General features: G+C 46.3%; 1 protein-coding gene across 1 annotated transcript; it reads left to right on the plus strand.

The window, feature by feature from the left end:
* The first annotated feature begins 322 nt into the window (after nucleotides 1-322).
* On the plus strand, nucleotides 323-8,632 carry LOC147004159 (transcription initiation factor TFIID subunit 12-like). The gene is made up of 5 exons (XM_085838701.1): nucleotides 323-448; nucleotides 2,386-2,463; nucleotides 5,671-5,785; nucleotides 7,542-7,630; nucleotides 8,321-8,632. Exons 1-5 carry the CDS (start codon nucleotides 371-373, stop codon nucleotides 8,354-8,356), a joined length of 396 nt encoding a protein of 131 aa, XP_085694827.1. The 5' UTR covers nucleotides 323-370; the 3' UTR covers nucleotides 8,357-8,632.
* The last annotated feature ends 10,821 nt before the right edge of the window (nucleotides 8,633-19,453 follow it).

Below are 19,453 nucleotides of genomic sequence, written 5' to 3' on the forward strand. Positions count from 1 at the left end.
CAGAGAGGAAGGATGCATCTCCATGATTCAATTCACACTGGAATAACACTGGAATATCCTCAATTACAGTTTCTCTCTCTCTCTCTCTCTCTCTCTCTCTCTCTCTCTCTCTCTCTCTCTCTCTCTCTCTCTCTCTCTCTCTCTCTCTCCCTCCCTCCCTCCCTCCCTCCCTCTCTCATACACACACACACACACACACACAACATATTCGGGGAGCCACCACTACCAAAAACTTCTTGCATGTCTGTGGTATACTGGGACTGCCCAAGCTACTAGCTGGTATAAAATACTCTGCTGTGAGTTGCATCCAATCTGCTCCAGTTTCTCATCTGTAAAACCAGAGCCAGCTAGCACCCCGCCACAAGGCTCCATGGCCAATAGCACCACCGTGGGAAAGATAGCAGGCACTCCTGGGACAGGCGGTCATCTCAGCCCTGAAAACAACCAGGTACCCCTGCGCCTTCCTCGGAGACCCCTCTAGTTTGGCCTTGTCCATACAGAGATGGACGTTGTCAGGCGCTCATTCTTTCTGTTGAAGAAGGTCTTCCACTCTAGCAGTTTTATTGAATTATTGTCTACAGTGTCAGGTCTGGTTTTTGTTTTTGTTTTTTAAGATTTATTTATTTATTTCATGTATGTGAGTACACTGTAGCTGTCTTCACACACATCAGAAGAGGGCATTGGCTCCCCATTACAGATTGTTGTGAGCCATCATGTGGTCGCTGGGAATTGAACTCAGGACCTTTGAAAGAATAGTCAGTGCTTTTAACCGCTGAGCCATCTCTCCAGCATCAGTTTTTGCTCTTTTGTTCCTTCTTGTAGTTTATCTTACTGCTGCCATCAATGTCAGCAGGGATTCCCTCTTCGTACCTGTAAGCCTGATTCTACCCTCTAGAGCAACAAGAAAAGAAGTATACCTTTGCCTTGAATCATGTAGGCTGCATAGGATGGTTGAGGAGCAATTCAAGGGAGTGGGAAGAAGGACTGGCCGAGCTGCTTGGGGAACGGTTGGCTGAGCAGAGACCAGCCTGTGTTGACTCTGGAAGCCACTGGAAAAGAACAAGAGAAAGTGGGTGTGGAGGTCACATCTGTGATCCCAGCACTTGCGAGGTGGTAGGAGGAAGGTCAGGAAACAAGTTCAGGGCCCTGTCTCAAAGAAACGGAGGGTCACCAAGTAAAGGCACATGCTGCTAAGCTTGACAATCAGAGTTCAGTCCCCATGTCTGTGGTGGAAGGAGAGATCCTAATTCCTCAAGTTACTTCCACATATGCATTATGGTGGGCACATGTAAACATACACACACCTAACTGCTGTAAAGCCTTTAATCCTAGCACTCAGAAGGCTGAGTCAGGCAGCTCTGAGTTCAAAGCCAGCCTGGTCTACAGAGTGAGCCCCAGGACAACCAGAGCTACATTGTGAGGACCTGCCTCACAAAAAGGGGTTGGGAGGACACACTGTTTGTGGTGCTGGGAATCCACTGTAGGATCAAGCAAGGCAAGTAATCTATAGCTAAGCCGAATCTTCAGCTCCCTCATCATGTTTTAATGTAATTTAGATGTGGCATCCCTTTCCTTAGAAAAGAGGGGTGATAACTTTAGCTGCTTACACATTACTTAGATATACTCAGATACCTAAATAATTTAGGTGGTTACATGTTGGTTGCCCTCATAGAACTGTTAGATTTTCTTTCTCTCTCTTTTTTTTTGGGGGGGGTTTCAAGACAGGGTTTCTGTGTAGCCCTGGCTGTCCTGGAACTCCCTCTGTAGACCGGCTGGCCTCGAGCTCAGAAATCTGCCTGCTTCTGCCTCCCAAGTGCTGGGATTAAAGGCGTGCGGCACCGCTGCCCAGCTTCTTTTCTCTTTTCTTGTCCTTCCTTCCTTCCTTCCTTCCTTCCTTCCTTCCTTCCTTCCTTCCTTCCTTCCTTCCTTCCTTTCTTTCCTCTTTATTTTATTTTTTGTGTGTGTGTGTGGGGGGAAAGGGTTGTTTTGACATGAGTTTCTCTGTGTAGCTCACTTTGTAGCCCAGGATGACTTCGAACTTAGATGTCTGCCTGCCTCTGCCTACCTGGTACTGGGATTAAAGATCTGCGCCAGCACACGAGCTGGAACTGTTAGCCAGATGCAGAGAGTATGGAAGACGAAACTGCATAAGCTGCCAGACAAGTTAGATGCTGGCCTCTGCTTTAAAGTGCTCTCCACCTCTCTCCCTCCACACTGTTCTCTTTCCCATGAGAGCTTGTGTCTGGACTGCACCTTTGTAGCTGTGCCACATGGCAGGGCTGTCTGAACGAGACTAAACCCAGGGAGTTGACAACCTGTCTTTTGTAGCCACAATAGATTTGCTTCCTTCATACTTATGAAAACTCTTTCCTCGATTCACTGAAGGTATTGACCAAGAAGAAATTACAAGACCTAGTAAGAGAAGTAGATCCTAATGAGCAGCTGGATGAAGATGTGGAAGAGGTAAGGTGGGCTTGGGTACCAAAGGCCGTGTGTCCCTGCTGTTGAGGCAGCATGCATGTTGAGAAGGAGCAGAGAAATTGGTTCGGGGAAATGGCTCAGCAGTTAAGAGCATTTACTGATCTTTAAAAGGACACCAGTTTGGCTTCCAACACTTAAATCGCGCAGCTTACAACTGCCTTAACTCCTGCTGCAAATAATCTGGTGCCCTGGCTTCCTGGGGTATCCTCACACACGGACATATACATACACCCACATGGATACAAAGGAAATAAAAATGTGGGGCTGGAGGTGGCTTGGTGTTTAAGAGCCCTTACTCCTACAGAGGACACTCAGTTCCCAGCACCCATGTGGTAGCTTATAACCATCCATGACTCCATTTCCAGGGGATCTGATACTCATTTTTGACTTATGCAGGTACAGGTACACACATGCTTTATATTCATACATGCAGGCAAAATACTTATAAACAGAAAATAAAATGTAAAAATCTAAAAAAAAAAGTTTTTTAAATAAAAATAAATTTTATGCAGGGCTGCTCTTCCCAGCACTCACACGGCAACTTATAACTGTCTGTAATTCTAGGTTGAGGAGATCTGACACCTAGCCTCCATAGGCACCAGGCACAGATGTATATGTAAGCAATACATACATACATATGAGAGGGAGAGAGAGGGGGAGATGGTGGGGAGCAGTTTTAAAAGTAAACAAAAATAAAAAGAGCTCAGGATTTGAACTTAACCCATTAGGCTGAGTCCTATCTCCATTGCTCACTGGTTACACAGCCCTGAGCAGGTTGGTCGCAGTCTTACCATCTTCCTTTAATGTCTGGGGATAAATGTCTAGTGAGATGATGGCTGGACCGTTAAGAGCACTTGCTATACAAGCATGAGAGCTAAAGGTCAGATCCCAGAACCAGGGTGAGAAGGTAGGCACTTCTTGGGCCTGTAACCCCAGCTCTATAAGGAGCAGAGATAGGCGGTTTCTCAGCGTGTGCTGAGAAAGGGTCAGTTCAGAGAGAGACATTGCCTCATAGAAATATCCAAGGTGGATGGAGGATACTTGGTGTCCTTATTAACCCCCTCAAAGGCCCTGGAGATGCCGGGCGTGGTGGCGCACGCCTTTAATCCCAGCACTCGGGAGGCAGAGGCAGGTGGATTTCTGAGTTTGAGGCCAGCCTGGTCTACAAAGTGAGTGCCAGGACAGCCAGGGCTACACAGAGAAACCCTGTCTCAAAAAAAAAAAAAAAAAAAGCCCTGGAGAAATGTGTGAGATGTTGAGAGCACTTGCTGCTCTTACAGACCGACCCAAGTTTGATTCCCTGCAACTATGTCAGGCAGCTCACAACCACCTGTAACTCCCAAATCCAGAGGATCTGACACCCTCTTAGGTCTTCTGACCTCCTAGGGCAACTGAACATAGATAAATGTAGCACATGTCTTTATCCCAGCACTTGGGAGACAGAGGCAGTTCTGGAGTGAGTTCAAGACCAGCCTGGTTGGTCTACATAGCAAGCTCCAGGCCAGCTGTGGCTGTATAGTGAGACACTGTCTCAAAAATGCAAATAGCCAGGCATGGTGGCTCATGCCTTTAATCCTAACCCTTGGGAGGTAGAAGCAAGCAGATCTCTGTGAGTTCAAGGTCAATCAGGGCCACACAGTGAAACCTTGTCTCAAAAATATATTAAACAAGCCGGGCGTGGTGGTGCACGCCTTTAATCCCAGCACTCAGGAGGCAGAGGCAGGCGGATTTCTGAGTTCGAGGCCAGCCTGGGCTACAGAGTGAGTTCCAGGACAGCCACGACTACACAGAGAAACCCTGTCTGGAAAAACCAAAAAAAAAAAAAAAAAAAATTAAACAAACAAATGTTTTAAAGATTTTATATGTGTGTGTGTGTGTGTGTGTGTGTGTGTATACACTCTGATACACACATACATATATACATATGCATACACTGTAGCTGTCTTCAGACATACCAGAGGGCATCAGATCTCATTACAGATGGTTGTAAGCCACCACGTGGTTGCCGGAATTTGAATCCAGGACCTCTGGAAGAGCAGTCGGTGCTCTTCACCGCTGAGCCATCTCTCCAGCCCAGTATAGACATTTTTTAAATCATCAAAATAACTTATAATAAATGCCTTTTAGATATATATGATGTCTTCTGAAGCTAAAATTAATATGCATTCAATCAGTTTTTAAAACCTATTTGGAATATTAACCATGATAGAAGTAGAAGAGAATCTCTCATGAAGTCCTCTATGAAAGGGAATTGTGACAAGTTCCTGATTACACAGAAACTGTCCATCTCCAGGGAGAATATGCAGCGTAACTGTGGCTTCCTAGAATGGATTGGGCAGTGTTCCTTCTGCTTCTATTTTGTGTAATCGTTTGAAGAGAATTGGTATTAGGTCTTCTTTGAAAGTCTGACAGATTTCTGCACTAAACCCATCTGGTCCTGGGAGATTTTTAATGACTGCTTCTATTTCCTTAGGGTTTATGGGACTGTTTAGATGGTTTGTCTGATTCTGATTTAACTTTGGTACCTGGTATCTGTCTAGAAAATTGTCCATTTCATCTAGATTTTCCAGTTTTTTTGAGTATAGGCTTTTGTAGTAGGATCTGATGATGTTTTAAATTTCCTTGGTTTTGGATGTTATTTGGATCCCTTTTCATTTCTGATTTTCTTAATTTGAATACTTTCTCTGTACCCCTGGTTAGCCTGGCTATGGGTCTATCTTGTGGATTTTCTCAAAGAACCAGCTCCTGGTTTTGTTGATTCTTTGTAGAATCTCTGTAATTTCAAAGTCAGCCTGTTCTACAGAACTAATTCCAGGACAGCCAGGGCTATACAGAGAAACCCTATTTCTAAAAACAAAAACAAACAAACAAAAACAAAAGAGTATGTTAAAGAACAGAAATAGCAAGTCTGTCTGTGTCAGCAGTGAGTATCGAGGGGTCACCTTTATTTCAAGATTAAATCAGGAGATGGCAGAGGTTCAGGGAATGCAGAAAGAACAGAAAATGTGCACAGGATGGCACGGGCTGCTCTTGCTCTGAGGGATGTTTGCCCTCCCCACTCCTCATCCACACTGGCCCAGATGCTGAGTCCAGCCGACTTAATAATGGAGGCTCAGGAAGCACACAGTTGTCCCAGCAGCAGGAGCCTGCCCTGCCAGAGCCAGGCTCACGCTCCCATCTCCCCTCCAGATGCCGCTACAGATCGCTGATGATTTTATTGAGAGCGTGGTGACAGCTGCCTGCCAGCTTGCTCGGCACCGCAAGTCCAGCACCCTAGAGGTAAAAGACGTCCAGCTGCATCTAGGTATGTGGGTTCACTTCTCCCTGGAGTACCTCCATGACTAGTCCGTAGGACCTCTTACAAATGTCAGAGAAACCTTCGTGCCATGACCATTCTGAAGCAGTGTCTAATAGAAAAAGGAAAGACCTTTGTGGAAGGGGGATGCCCAGGAAGTCAGATTTAAAACAGTCTTTCCATCTATACAACAGCCTGCGTACTTGACTTCTGAGAGTCTGTCTCCATTTCATAAAGTGAGGATTGTAATGTCTTCCTTGAAGATTATATTTATGAACTGGGGGGAAAAGGGCATATTCTACAACTGAACACAAGTTACTCTCATAATATTTATGTGCATCAGATGTAGCATATAATGATAAAATCACAGAATTTCTGTTTGAGGGCCAAGGAGGTGGGTCAGTGGGTGGGGCAGAGCACTTGCCATGGACGCATGATGACCTCCATGCAGTCCCCAGCACCCACAGAAAAAGACCTCTATGCAGCCCTGTAATCAAAGCCCTAGGGAGTGGGGACATGCAGGAGGGCTGCTAGGGCTTGTGGCAGCCAGCCTGGCTGGAAAACAGTGTGTTTCAGGTTCACACAGATCTGTGTTAGAGGAAGGTGCAGAGTTAGAGAGGAAGACACCAGATGTCCTCTGACCCACAGGCACACAGGAGCACATGCACTTGTGCACACAAACACACACACATCACGGATACATACATACGTGCATCACATACATACATACATACATCACACATACGTACGTGCACCACATACATACATGCATGTATAATGCACACATATAACTTCAGTTTGATTTAAGTAGCTGGTCTGAGCCGGGCGTGGTGGCACACGCCTTTAGTCACAGCACTCAGGAGGGAGAGGCAGGTGGATTTCTGAGTTCAAGGACAGCCTGGTCTACAAACAAAACAAAACAAAACAAAAAACAAACAAACAAACAAAAAAAGATTTTGAAACCATAAGACCTAAGCCAGGCAGCAGCCAGCAGTGTCATTGTTCCAGCACAGGCAGTTGAATGGCTGTGAGCTCAGTTCTGGTCTAGGAGGCTTGTTACACTTTGCCTCAGAGCTATACAAACTTGGCTCAGAAGACACCTCAGCCTCAGTGGTTAAGAGCCTTTGTTATTCTTTCCCAAGTCCCAGGGTCAGCTTCCTGATCCACATCAGGTGACTCCCTGTAACTCAAGCTCCAGGGAATGCCATGCCCTTGTCTGGCCTCTATGGGTACCACATATACTCACACATACACATAAGTAAGAAACTACATAAAAAATAAAAGCTAGAGAGATGAGTTGGTGATTAAGAGTACTGGGTGATCTTCCTGAGGACTCAGGTTTGGTTCCCAGCACCACATGGTGGCTCATAACCAACTTTAACTCCAGATCCTGGGAATCTAGCACCCTCTTCTGGCCTCCTTGGGGACAAGCTTGCACAGTGTATACATACATACATACATACATACATACATACATACATACATACATACATATATGTAAAACACATGACTCCATGCACATAAAATTGATGTTACTAAATAATATTTTTTTAGAAATTAAAATTAAACAGGTTAAAGAACTTGAGGATATGACTCAGTGGTAGTGTTTGCCTAGTACGTACTAAACCCAGTGCTAAAAACCAATGAAGCCTGGAGAGACTGTGTGTGTCTGCTCGGAGTCCAGTCTGTCTTTGCTTGCAGCTTGTTGCAGCTGCATTGCCCGTCTGGCTGCAGCCTCAGCTCTGTGCTGCTGTCTTCTTTGCAGAGCGCCAGTGGAACATGTGGATCCCAGGCTTTGGCTCAGAGGAAATCCGACCCTACAAAAAAGCATGTACCACAGAAGCTCACAAACAGGTGAGGAGCCAGGGAGCCCGGGAGCCAGGGCTGGAGCCTCTGTGCCTCACTGGGGGACAAGCAGCTGCCTCCTGGACTGTCAGTCCCCTGTGCAGCCAACGTGACTGCACCAGAGGTCAGAGGTCACGGGTCAGAAGCTCTGTCATAGCTTCCCCAATGCTGCACTGCTGCAAGCGCGCTTTGCATTTTCATTTAGAGCTCTTGATTCCAGATCTCCTGTGGGCACGCCCACCTGCTCTCTTACTGAAACCCGGCCTGGAACATCACACACCGCCCAGGTCAGAGGAAGAAGTATGTCAGGCTTGTGCTGGGAGCTACCCAGGCTTTTCTGCCCGACATTCTGGGTTATGTCCCACGATAGCTGCTTCCTCTGCCTTTCTTGACAGTGTGAGGATATCATTTCTGATCAAGAACCAGTTGTCCTCATCCGTAGTCCAGTAAGGGCACTGGCCTCCCACTGACAAGCCTGGCCTCCTTTCTGTTGTGATTTCAACCACTTCCCTGATGGGAAAAGCCAGCCGCACGTGAGCACCACAGGCATAGCTGAGTTCTCTTGGGCGTTAACCATCTCTCCACCCTGTGTGCTGCTCCCTATAATATAGACTGTGCTACTTGCTGGTGGCTTTCTAGATGTGCCAGAAAACTCCTGACTCTGGCTCCTGTTAACTGCTCATTTCTGTCTCCTTTCAGAGAATGGCATTGATCCGGAAAACAACCAAGAAATAACACAGGGAACGGTCAGGGAATGGACAACGTGTATTTGGAGATACTTGAGCTGAGACCTCAGCCATCTCATCCTTGGATTTTTTTTTAAATGCTTTACAGAGAAGCATATATTTTTTATTAACAGTGCAGCAATATCTATAATGACTGAGAAGATCTGCCAAAAGAATAAAGCCTCCTGCTCACCTTCTGGTCCCTTTTCCCTGCCGTCTCAAAGAGAAGCAGTGTATCTACCAGAGAAGATTTTGCCTGTGGTTTATTATAGAAGTGATTGGCTGTAGGAAGCGCATTTGGTCGTGTTGGGTGAGACAGTGTTAGCAAGTTTGTAGAGGGTCTGTCTCCTCCCCCCGTCCCTGTACTTTGTAATGTCAGTGTTTCTATGAACATGAACTTGATTTGCTTTTCCAGAATAAAGGAGTTATTAACTGAAGACACAGGGTGCATAGCTGAGAGCCTTTGAAATGCCAGGGTCCCAGCAAGGCCGGGAGCGCTGCAGTCAGCAGGTGGCAGTACAGGCACTGATCCTGTTAGAGAAACCGGCAGGGACCTCCCACTGTTTTACTCCAAAGGAACAAGCCAGCAGTAGGAGTTGGAGCACTTTCTCTGCCACCAGACATGGTGACCTCTGCTAAGCCCCAAAATAAACAAAGCATTCTAGTTTTGATAATGTTAATGTCCATAGGACCTTTTTGTGTGCGTGCGTGTGCATGTGTGTGTGCGTGTGTGTGTGTGTGTGTGTGTGTGTGTGTGTGTGTTTTGAGGCAAGTTCTCGGAGTAGGCCAGGCTGGCTTCAAACTCGGTATCTTGCTGAGACTATCCTTGAACTGACCCTCTCAGTGAGCTGAGACCACAGGTGTGCATCATCACACCTGGCTTCTTAGAGCCCCTTTAGACCTCTCTGGATCTCCATAGAAGATTGTATTCATCCTTGTCCCTGAGGAAGGATGTGAATAGCTCTGGGGAAGTCCTGTTCCTGGGATTCTGTCATCGGAGAAGAGCAGGCCCTCTCTCAACCTCAGGATGTACTTCCCCGTCATCATCCTGACCCACGCCCAGCACAAGCCTTGTGGATTGTGAGGGACCATGGGCTTGTGGGAGGGTGGCTGCTCCACCTAGGGGCCACAGCACAGCCACACCTACCTTTGATCCCTGCTTTGGTCATCTTCCTCCTGAGGCTTGGTCCGAGATGTGACACAGTTCATAGATCTGAGGAGTTCAAAGGCCATGCTTATGTTGCCGTTTTCTTGGCTGAGGTTTCAGCCTGGAGAGTCAGCAAGGGGACAACCAGCTTCACTGGTCACGCCTAACACTGAGCTTCTGGGTCTGTGGCCTAGTGTCAGGATGAGGATGTTGGAGGGCCTTAACTCTCCAGAACCTACAGCCACTGGAAGATGTTCTCAGAGGATGCTCTGTTGGTGACACCAGACAGCAGAGGGGTCCCACTGATTCTGGATAGGAACAAGTAACTGACGCCAGCAGCCAAGATGGAATCTGGAATGACTCTTGAGTCCTCTTTTGAGGACTGAAAGGGACAAGGGAATTGGGGAAGTACAATGACAGAAGTGAGGGAGTCACAAGACGTCAAATTATTCTTGATCAGCTATGTGACAGGTAGGTGGCTTCTTCTGTCTCAGTCTTACTGTCTTACCAGCACACTGAAGGGCTGTTCATGTCTCTGTAAGCTGTGCCCATTCCTTCAGTAGGCAGAAGCCATAATAAAAGGAAGAAAGGGGTGGACAGTCCTCAGATTCAGTGTGTGGCTTCATTCTAACATCTCGGGCATTGGAGCCCTTGGTTTGGTGAGCTATGTTGGTGAGCTATGTTCTTGGCTTCCCACCCAATTCACTTGAACAGTGTCTTTGGTTTTTCAAGGCAGGGTTTCTCTGTGTAGCTCTGGCTATCCTAGAACTCACTCTGTAGATCACGTTGGGTTGGAACTCAGAGATCTGCCTGCTCTGCCTCTCAAGTGCTGGAACTACAGGTGTGTGCCACCACCGCCCAGCTGAGCTATGTCTTAACTGTTGAGACGTGGGAAAGATTGCATTAGACAGGATGATACGGCCTGTTCTGCCTGTCTGCAGAACATGTGTGTGTGTGTGTGTGTGTGTGTGTGTGTGTGTGTGTTATACTCACAGATGCATATTCACTTGTATATGTGGAGGCCAAAGAGAAACCTTAGGAAGGTGTGGTCCTTAGGAAGGCCATCTCCCTACTTTGGGCCTGGGTCTCTCCATGGACTCGAACCTACCAATTAGGGTAGACTGGCTATCCAAGGATTCTCCTGTCTACACGCCCCCACCACTGGGATTATAAGTGTGTACCACCACATCCAGCATCTCTATGTAGGTTCTGGGCATCAAACTCAGGTCCTTGTGCTTTTAGGATAAGCATCTAGCTATCTCCCAAGCCCTAGTTACCATCTTGATTGTTTAGTTGTCGTTGTCTTGAGGTAAACAGATTTATTGAATACACTGCAAGGAATAGCAGGCTGAATATTGACTAGCACACCACCAGCCTTGTTTCAGTTCTTTTTTTTTTTTTTTTAGATTTATTTATTATATGTAAGTACACTGTAGCTGTCTTCAGACACACCGGAAGAGTGCCCAGATCTCGGATGGTTGTGAGCCATCATGTGGTTGCTGGGATTTGAACTCCGGACCTTCGGAAGAGCATTCGGGTGCTCTTACCGACTGAGCCATCTCACCAGCCCCGTTTCAGTTCTTTTGATGTTGAATTTGTTATGTGTCTAAGATCCAGCTGTCTCCACGTCCAAGTGCTGGGATGACAGCTGTGTACTGCCAACCTTGCAGGCTGTCACCATCCCACTCAGAGCAGCTGTGAGTGACTACCTGCAAGTGTCCTTAAGATCAGGTCTGCCAGCATTCTCTCATAGAAGGAAGGGGGTGAGAGGGGTCAGTGGACCCTCACTGAGCATTCTAGCCTGCCTCCTCACAAGCTGCCTGCTAGTCCACTCCAGCCACATGTGGTCCTGGGCAGTGCTGGAAGGCCAGCCAAAGAGAGAACTCCATCTCTGCTGTTTGGGGGAGGCTGCCACCAATACTAGGGTAGGACTTCTCAGTGATGCAGCTGTTTGGTGGTCACCCATGTCCTATAAGCCAAATAAACTCATTGGTTCACCAAGACAGACTTGGGTGGAATTGTTCTATCCTTGGTGCCCTCCCTAGACTGAGAAGACATCAGGAAAAAATAATGCACCTGAAGGGATGAGGGCAGGGAGCAGACTCTGCTCTGCAGGGGATTGCATATGTCAGTGTCAAGCATTTCCCCAGGACTAAAGCTAGCAAGAGGCTGGGGGTCCTGAAGGAAGGAGCAAGGGGTTTCCCAAAAGGTATTTGAAGCCTGACCCAGCTGGGGTTCAGTGGGGAAAGGGTTTGCTGTGAAAACCTGTCAACCTAAATTCAATCCCTAGAAGTCCTGTAAAGATGGAGGGAGAGAGGCAGGCAGACAATAATATAAATGTTTTTCAAACTGTACATGGATGGGCCTTTTCCATGGAGGACAGAAGAGGGCGTCAGATTCCCTGGAACCAGAGCTAACTCTGGTTCCATATGCCTGTGAGCTGCTAGCTAGGAGCTAGGGATTGAATTTGGGTCCTCTGGAAAAGCAGGTCATCTCTCCAGTCCCAAGTAAATGATTTTGTTTTTGTTTGTTGAGACTGGGTCTCACTGTTCAACTCTTGACTGTCCTGGAACTTGCTCTTTAGACCAGGCTCGCTTGAATTTGCAGAGATCTCACCTGCCTCTGCCTCCTGAATGCTGGAATTAAAGGAATGTGCCAAGATGCTTGGCCTAAATAAATAAAATTTAAAACATATTTGGAATACCTCACCAAAAATACTGGGTGAAGAATCACCTATATTAGTGAAGACTATATTAAGTGTGGGACTGGCTGCTTGCTCATAGCTGCTAATGGCAAATTACTTGCCCAGGAACTAAAATGAATATGATCTCGGTGATTTTTTTCTTTTGGTTTTTTGAGACAGGGTTTCTCTGTGTAGCCCTGGCTGTTCTGGAACTCACTCAGAAATTCACCTGCCTCTGCCTCCCGAGTGCTGAGATTAAAGGCGTGCGCCACCACTGCCTGGCTAACACAGGGCTTCTGATGCCAGCATTTGGGAGGCAGAGGCAGGTGAATCTCTGAATTTGAGGCCAGCTTGGTTTACATAGAGAAATCCTGAGAAACATTATCTCAGAGAGACAGAAAGAGACAGACAGAGACAGAGAGACAGAGAGAAGGGGTGGAGAGACCGACTGAGAGACTGAGAGAGACTCTCTGGAGCTGGCCTTAAATTCATGATCTTCCTCCCTCAGTCTACTAAGTGGCTGAAATTACAGATATACATCACTATGCCAGCTTGTCTGTTTAAGTTGTTGAACAAAACTTGGACTCCCTCCTCTGTGCCCCCCCAAAATGAATCCAAGAAAGAATTCTGATACTCATCATTGTCACATAGGGACTGGAAAGATGGCCTGAAGACCCTGATTTGATGCTTAGCTCTCACATGGGAGCTCACAACTCTACAGTTGCAGTCCCAGGGCATCTGATGCCCTCTCTAGACCTCCTTGGCACTACATGCTCATGATCCACAGACAGACATGCAGACATTCCCACATAAATAAATAAGTAGAGACATGGTGCATATGTACTTAATGCTAGCACTCGGGAGGCAGAGGCAGGTAAATCTCTGTGAGTTCAAGACCAGCTTGGTTTACATAGCAAGCTCAAGGCCATCCATGGCTACATAATGAGACCTTGACTCAAAAATAGATAGATAGATAGATAGATAGATAGATAGATAGATAGATAGATAGATAGATAGATAAAAAGCCAGTGTGGCGGTACATGCCTTTAATCCCAGCACTGGGGAGGTTGAAGCAGGTAAGTTTAAGGCCAACCTGGTCTACAAAGGGAGTTCAGGTTAGCTAGGGCTGTTATACAGAGAAAACCTACCTCACAGGAAAAGAAATGTATTTTTTAAAAAGACTGGCATGGCCAGGTGTGGTGGCGCACGCCTTTAATCCCAGCACTCGGGAGGCAGAGGCAGGGGGATTTCTGAGTTCGAGGCCAGCCTGGTCTACAAAGTGAGTTCCAGGACAGCCAGTGCTATACAGAGAAACCTTGTCTCGAAAAACCAAAAAAAAAAAAAAAAAAAAAAAAGAAGAAGAAGTGTGTCTGGCCCACCTAGGACCAGGAAGCCATCATGAAGAAGCCTGTACCTATACGAGGTAGGCCAGGAAAAGGAGTGAAAAACTGAAATAAGACCTTAATGGAGTTAGAAAAGACAAGGCCTAAATAGCCAGGTATGGTGGCATGTATCTATAGCCTCAGCACACAGGAGACAGAGGCAGGATTGCCATGAGTTCCCTTCCAAGGCTACATAGAAAGCTTTACCTTAAATAGAAACAGAACCAGGAATGTAGCTCGGCTGGTAGAGCGCTTGCCTTCAGGCCTTGGGTTTGATCACCTATAATCCCAGCAGTTGGGAGATTGTGGTTGGAGCATCGGGAGGTCAAGGTCATCTTTATCAATACTTTTGAGTTTGAAACCAGCCTCTGATACATAAAATCCTGTCCAAGAGGAAGCAGAAGAGGGGGAAGATAATAAGGCCAAGAAGGGAGAGAAATGGGAAGAAGACGGGCAGGAGGGAGGAAGGCCACCCTGCTAGGTCTGGGGGCAGAGCACATGCATAAGGACCCTTTTGGGGATGTGAATGCTGAGTCACAGGGAGGACCTTGCAAGCCTGAAGCCCTCCAGAGGTGGCACAGCCCACAGGATAGAGGGAGGGGAGGCTGCAGCTTTCAGGGCTACCTCTTCATAATGCACACACACACACTGGAGCCACTTGGAGTCTCTAAGATATCCTCACATCAATGCAGCTTGCCAAGGTGGAACAAAGTATGAGGCAGAACACACTTTGGGCAAGGTGTCAGTGGCTTAATACCAGTGCTCTGGAGGCAGAAGCAAGAGGATCTCTGAGTTCAAGGCCAACTTGGTCTATGGAGAAAAGGGAGCCGGGCATGGTGGCACAAGCCTTTAATCCCAGCACTCAGGAGGCAGAGGCAGGCAGATTTCTGAGTTCGAGGCCAGCCTGGTCTACAAAGTGAGTTCCAGGACAGCCAGGGCTATACAGAGAAACCCTGTCTCGAAAAACCAAAAATTAGAGAGAGAGACAGAGAGAGAGAGAGAGAGAGAGAGAGAGAGAGAGAGAGAGAGAGAGAGAGAGAGAGAGAGAGAGAGAGAGAGAAGGGCTGGAGAGATAGCTTAGCAGTTAAACACATAGGTTTATCTTCTAGAGGTTCTCAGTTCAAATCCCAGCAACCACATGGAGGCTCACAACCATCTGTAATGGGATCCGATGCCCTCTTCTGGTGTGTCTGAAGACAGCGACTCATATACATAAAACAAATCTTTAAAAAAAAAAAAGACAATAAAACTTTGGTCTGGCTACTGGAATGTGGGGCTGTGAACTGGCCTCTGTAATTCAGTCATATCACTTGACCAGTTGTGGTAAGAGTCTTTGTCTAGAAAACAGACAGGACTTTTGGACCTGGAGGGTTATTGTGTTGCTATGGAGAAGACCTGAGCCACAGGAGCCCATGGACATGAGTCCACACTGTGGGAAGAGTTCTTATAGCAGGTCAGTCCCACCATAGCCCTGTGAGGCCAAAGCTACTGGTATTCCTATTTTGCAGCTGTGTGATTGTAGCCTTCTGGACACTACAGGAAGGCACTGGGCACAATGACATCATCTTTTCCCTGAGTGGGTCTCACCTGGGTGACAGGGGATTTCCATACTTGTTCTCCCAACCCTGAGTAGAAGGCTTGTTTCATTTTGTTTCTGAGATCCTTCTCACTGCATAACCCAGATAGGCCTGGAACTCCTGATCTTCCTGTCACAACTTCTGAGTGTTACCCACTCAACCATTCTAAGTGACAATGACAAGAAACAACTGGTTCAAGTTAACCTGAATAACCTATCCCATTGTGGACGAAGTAACCAGGCACGGTGGGGCATGCCTGTAGCCCCACCACTATGGGAGGTGGAGGCAGGAGGATCAGGAATTCAAGGTCACCCTGCTTGGTTATAGACTCGGAAGCCAGACTATCCTACATGAAACCTTGTCTCAAAACACAACATACATTACACAAGATATTATAAATGTTTATTTTCACAGAACAGAAGAAGTAAGTAAGTCCATTTCCATGAAAAACATGAAGGCTTTGGACTGGCTGCAACCACCTGGAGACATCTCTCTGGGTTTCAGATAATTTGTGGTTGGTTTGTTGATTTTTTGAGTCAGGGTTTCTCTGTGTAGCCCTGGCTGTCCTGGAACTCACGCTGTAGACCAGGCTGGCCTCAAACTCAAAGAGATCCACCTGCCTCCCAAGTGCTGGGATTAAAGGCTTGCGCTGCCACACCCAGCTTTTTTTTTTTTAAATATTGTTATTTTTAAATTCATTTATTTGTATGTGTATGGGTGTTTTGCCAGCATGTGTATCTGTGGACCACTACCTGCTTAGTGCCTTCAATGAATCCCCTGGGACTGGAGTTAGACTATCGTAAGCTGCTGTATGGATGCTGGGAATTGAGCCTGGTCCACTGGAAGAGCAGCCAGTGCATTCAGTCCTGAGCCACTTTTTTTTTTTTTTTTTTTTTTTTTTTTTTTTTTTTTTGGTTTTATTCGAGACAGGGTTTCTCTGTGTAGCCCTGGCTGTCCTGGAACTCACTCTGTAGACCAGGCTAGCCTCAAACTCAGAAATCCACCTGCCTCTGCCTCCCAAGTGCTGGGATTAAAGGCGTGTGCCACCACGCCTAGCTAGTTGAACTACTTCTTATATGAATGTTTTGCCAGCTGTGTATGTGTGCCATATACAAGCCTGGTGTCCTTGGAGGCTAGACTGAAGTGATGGGTGGTTGTAACTCACTGTGGATGCTAAGCATTGAATTACTACTACTCTACACTATTTACAAGGGCTCAGAACTGCTGAACCATCTCTCCAGTCCCTCCCTGTCTCCTCTTTTGTTTGTTTGTTTTGATATCATCTTACTGAGTAGCATAGCTCTGGCTAACCTGAAACTTACTACATAGATCAGGCTGATCCACCTATCTCTGCCTCCTCAGTGCTGAGATGAAAGGAATATGTTCTACGCCTTGAACACCATTCTCATAGACAGATGCCGGTTGCCTTAAGGATGGCCAGGTTCCAGGCAGTGCAGAATCCCGAGGTCCCTCATGCAATGGGCCTCCCGGCAGACACCCTGTTGACACCTCCATGCTGCCTAACAAGTCTGCTGCTCATTCATAGTCAACCCTGAAAGTCAACTCTAGGCACTGAGCTTGAGTTGGGAGCTGTGAGAAGCACCATGTGTTAGGGCCAGACTCCTGCTACCCTAAGGGCTGGGAAGCTCTAAAATTTCCATTAGAATTCCCCACACTGCCTTGCCAGCAAAGCCGTGGACAGATGCTGTCTTCCAGCCCAGAAATGCTGCCAGAATAACTATGTGGAAGCCAAGAAAGAAGCCTGGAAGCATGGTATTACCATTCACCTGTCAAAGCTGGCAGGCGCTGAGTGAGCAGGTCTATCTCTATTGGTCTTTGCATGTAGCCTGGTCCACTGGAAGAGCAGCCAGTGCCCTCACCCCTGAGCAACCAAGGCTGACCTTGAACTGTCTACGGAGCTGAGAATGTGTGTAAGCTCAGGATCCTGCCTCTGCCTTTCAAGCTTGGGGATTACAGTTATTTGTGTGCCACCACAAGTCCCAATAAATCCCATACCTGATCTTAGATTTTCCTCTAGAACAGAGTTGGGCAGAGAACTAAAAACCCAGAGAGATTCTAGCCTAGTGGAACACTTCTGTAATCTCAAGCACCCAAGAAGGTTACAAGCTCAAGGCCAGACTGGGCAATGTATCAAGATCTATTCTGAAAATATAAAAGAGTTGAGGCTGTCTGTAGCTAGCTAGCCCTGTGTTGAATTTCTGACGAAGAAAAAAAAATTCCCAAGAATTAGAAGGCAGGGAGGGACATGTCAGGAGACTGTTGGAATTAGTTTTTTGTTTTGTTTTGTTTTTTTGTTTTTGTTTTTGTTTTTGTCTGTTGTCCTCCTGAGTCACTGGAGAGTCTGAGGCAGTTACCACTTTAACTCTTTCTCTCCTGAAGTCAACATTGGCATGCACCCGAGTCCTGCTTCCTGCTGGAGGATCTAGGGTATGGAGATCTATGGAGGAGCCGGACACCCGCCCAGTCCTTGTCCAGATTGATGTCCCCCTGCTGCAGGGCCTGTTCAATGGCGCTAGTGACAGTGTTAAAGGCCAGGTCGACATTGCAGTTGCTTTTGGCTGAGGTCTCCATGAAGCCCATGCCCAGGGAGGCAGCAAGTTCCTTAAATAATTTACTTCTTGAGCCCCTTGGGTTTCTCCTTGAGAGAATTAGACATACCCTGAAATCCCTGCAATAGATGTCATGTGAAATGGGGGAAACTCACTTCAATGCCCTGCTGCCTGCCCTAAGTCACTGTTACTAGCTCACCGTAGTTAATTTCTATGGTAATGAACTCTCTCTGCTTTTCCTGAAAGAACTTCTACACCACACAGCTAAGCTTATCCAGCTAGCTGATGAGCTGTACCCTGCCCCTCAGGAGTGCTATGATAACAGGGATGTAGTACTATCACACAGATTAGAAAATTTTTGTTCTGAGCTCCTGGATATACTCAGGGCCATAAGAGAGCCCAAGAAAGTCACCTTCGGTACAATCAAGTGCTCCAAGTGTGGTGGGTCCTATGTTTATGATCTAGAGACCCAATGCTGCTTTTTTGAAAAAAATAAAAATAAAAACCCTCCCTGGGCTTGATTTTGGAAGAGAGAAATGGTAGCATACTATTGGGAATTGATATCCTAAGTGAATGTCCCTTGCTGGAAGGAGCATAGATGTGTCAACCACCTAAATGTCTGAGACACATTGAAAAGAAAGGAATGTCCTCAGAGCTGGTGAAGAGTATTGCATCTAGATGTTAAGATGTTAAGCACTATTTTATTCTCTAGGATTATTGTAGTTTGTGTGTGTTACAATACAGGCATTCTTGCATGAAAATGTTGTTCCCATCTGTTGACTGCATACAACAAATGTGTTGACTTTCTGGGGTGCTGGTATGACTCTATCAGAGCACAGAGCCTAATCATTCCCAGCATCTATACCTCTGTCTTGTTTCTTCATTCTTCATAACCATAATTAGTTCAACCTCAGATATATGCCGCTTCTTGAATCTCAGGAACAGTTCTCATGAATTGGACCCAAAGCACAGGGCTTCACAAAGTGTTCAACATTTGGGAAAAAGATTTGTATGTAGTACATTCAGATAACAAGTGACTTAGATATGGAGAAAAATGGGGTGAAGGAACAGGATTTTTCAAAAGTCAAGAAAATTAGGACCAAGTGAATACCAAGCAGGCATAAGTCAGGAACTATTTTCTCCTATTTGTCATTTGCGGGAAGATATTATATGCAACATATGAATAATCAGAGACCCGATATCAAAATGAGAAGGACATGATGATGTGACCTCAAGCTATCTAATGCTTTATACTTCCAGAACAGTTTATATGTTGGGTAAGAAGAGTTTCTAACACCATCCCCCTGATTCCCCATGACTGGTTCTCTTGGGGGGTCTCCAAAGCTTCATGTGTAGTACAGCTTCTTTAAGATACTGAGGTGATTAAACAGCAGGCTGCTAATATTTCTCTATGGAACGTATCTCAATCTCCTTACTCACTTTAGTTCATCTCTTTAACATCCAGGCTAGCCACTGGACCTGGACCTAATTCTATGGAGCTCTGCCTCACTTGCTTGTTATGTGGCTTATTGTTCTCTGTAGAGTCCCTGGTGAGCTGAGATTAAATATGTGCACATCCATGAGAGGCAATTTTCTTTTTTAAAGAAAATGTACCAGGATGTTCTTCATGAGAGTCTATGAATAGCCTTACACAATTTAAAACTGAGTTTTCTAGAAGGATGCTCATAGAGAATGAAAGATGCTTCTGGCTGGAGTTAGGAATGAACAATAATGTAGGTATACTCAGA

This window comes from Mus caroli, unplaced genomic scaffold, assembly GCF_978045245.1.
Source record: "Mus caroli unplaced genomic scaffold, Mus_caroli_1 scaffold_6, whole genome shotgun sequence".
NCBI lineage: Eukaryota > Metazoa > Chordata > Mammalia > Rodentia > Muridae > Mus > Mus caroli.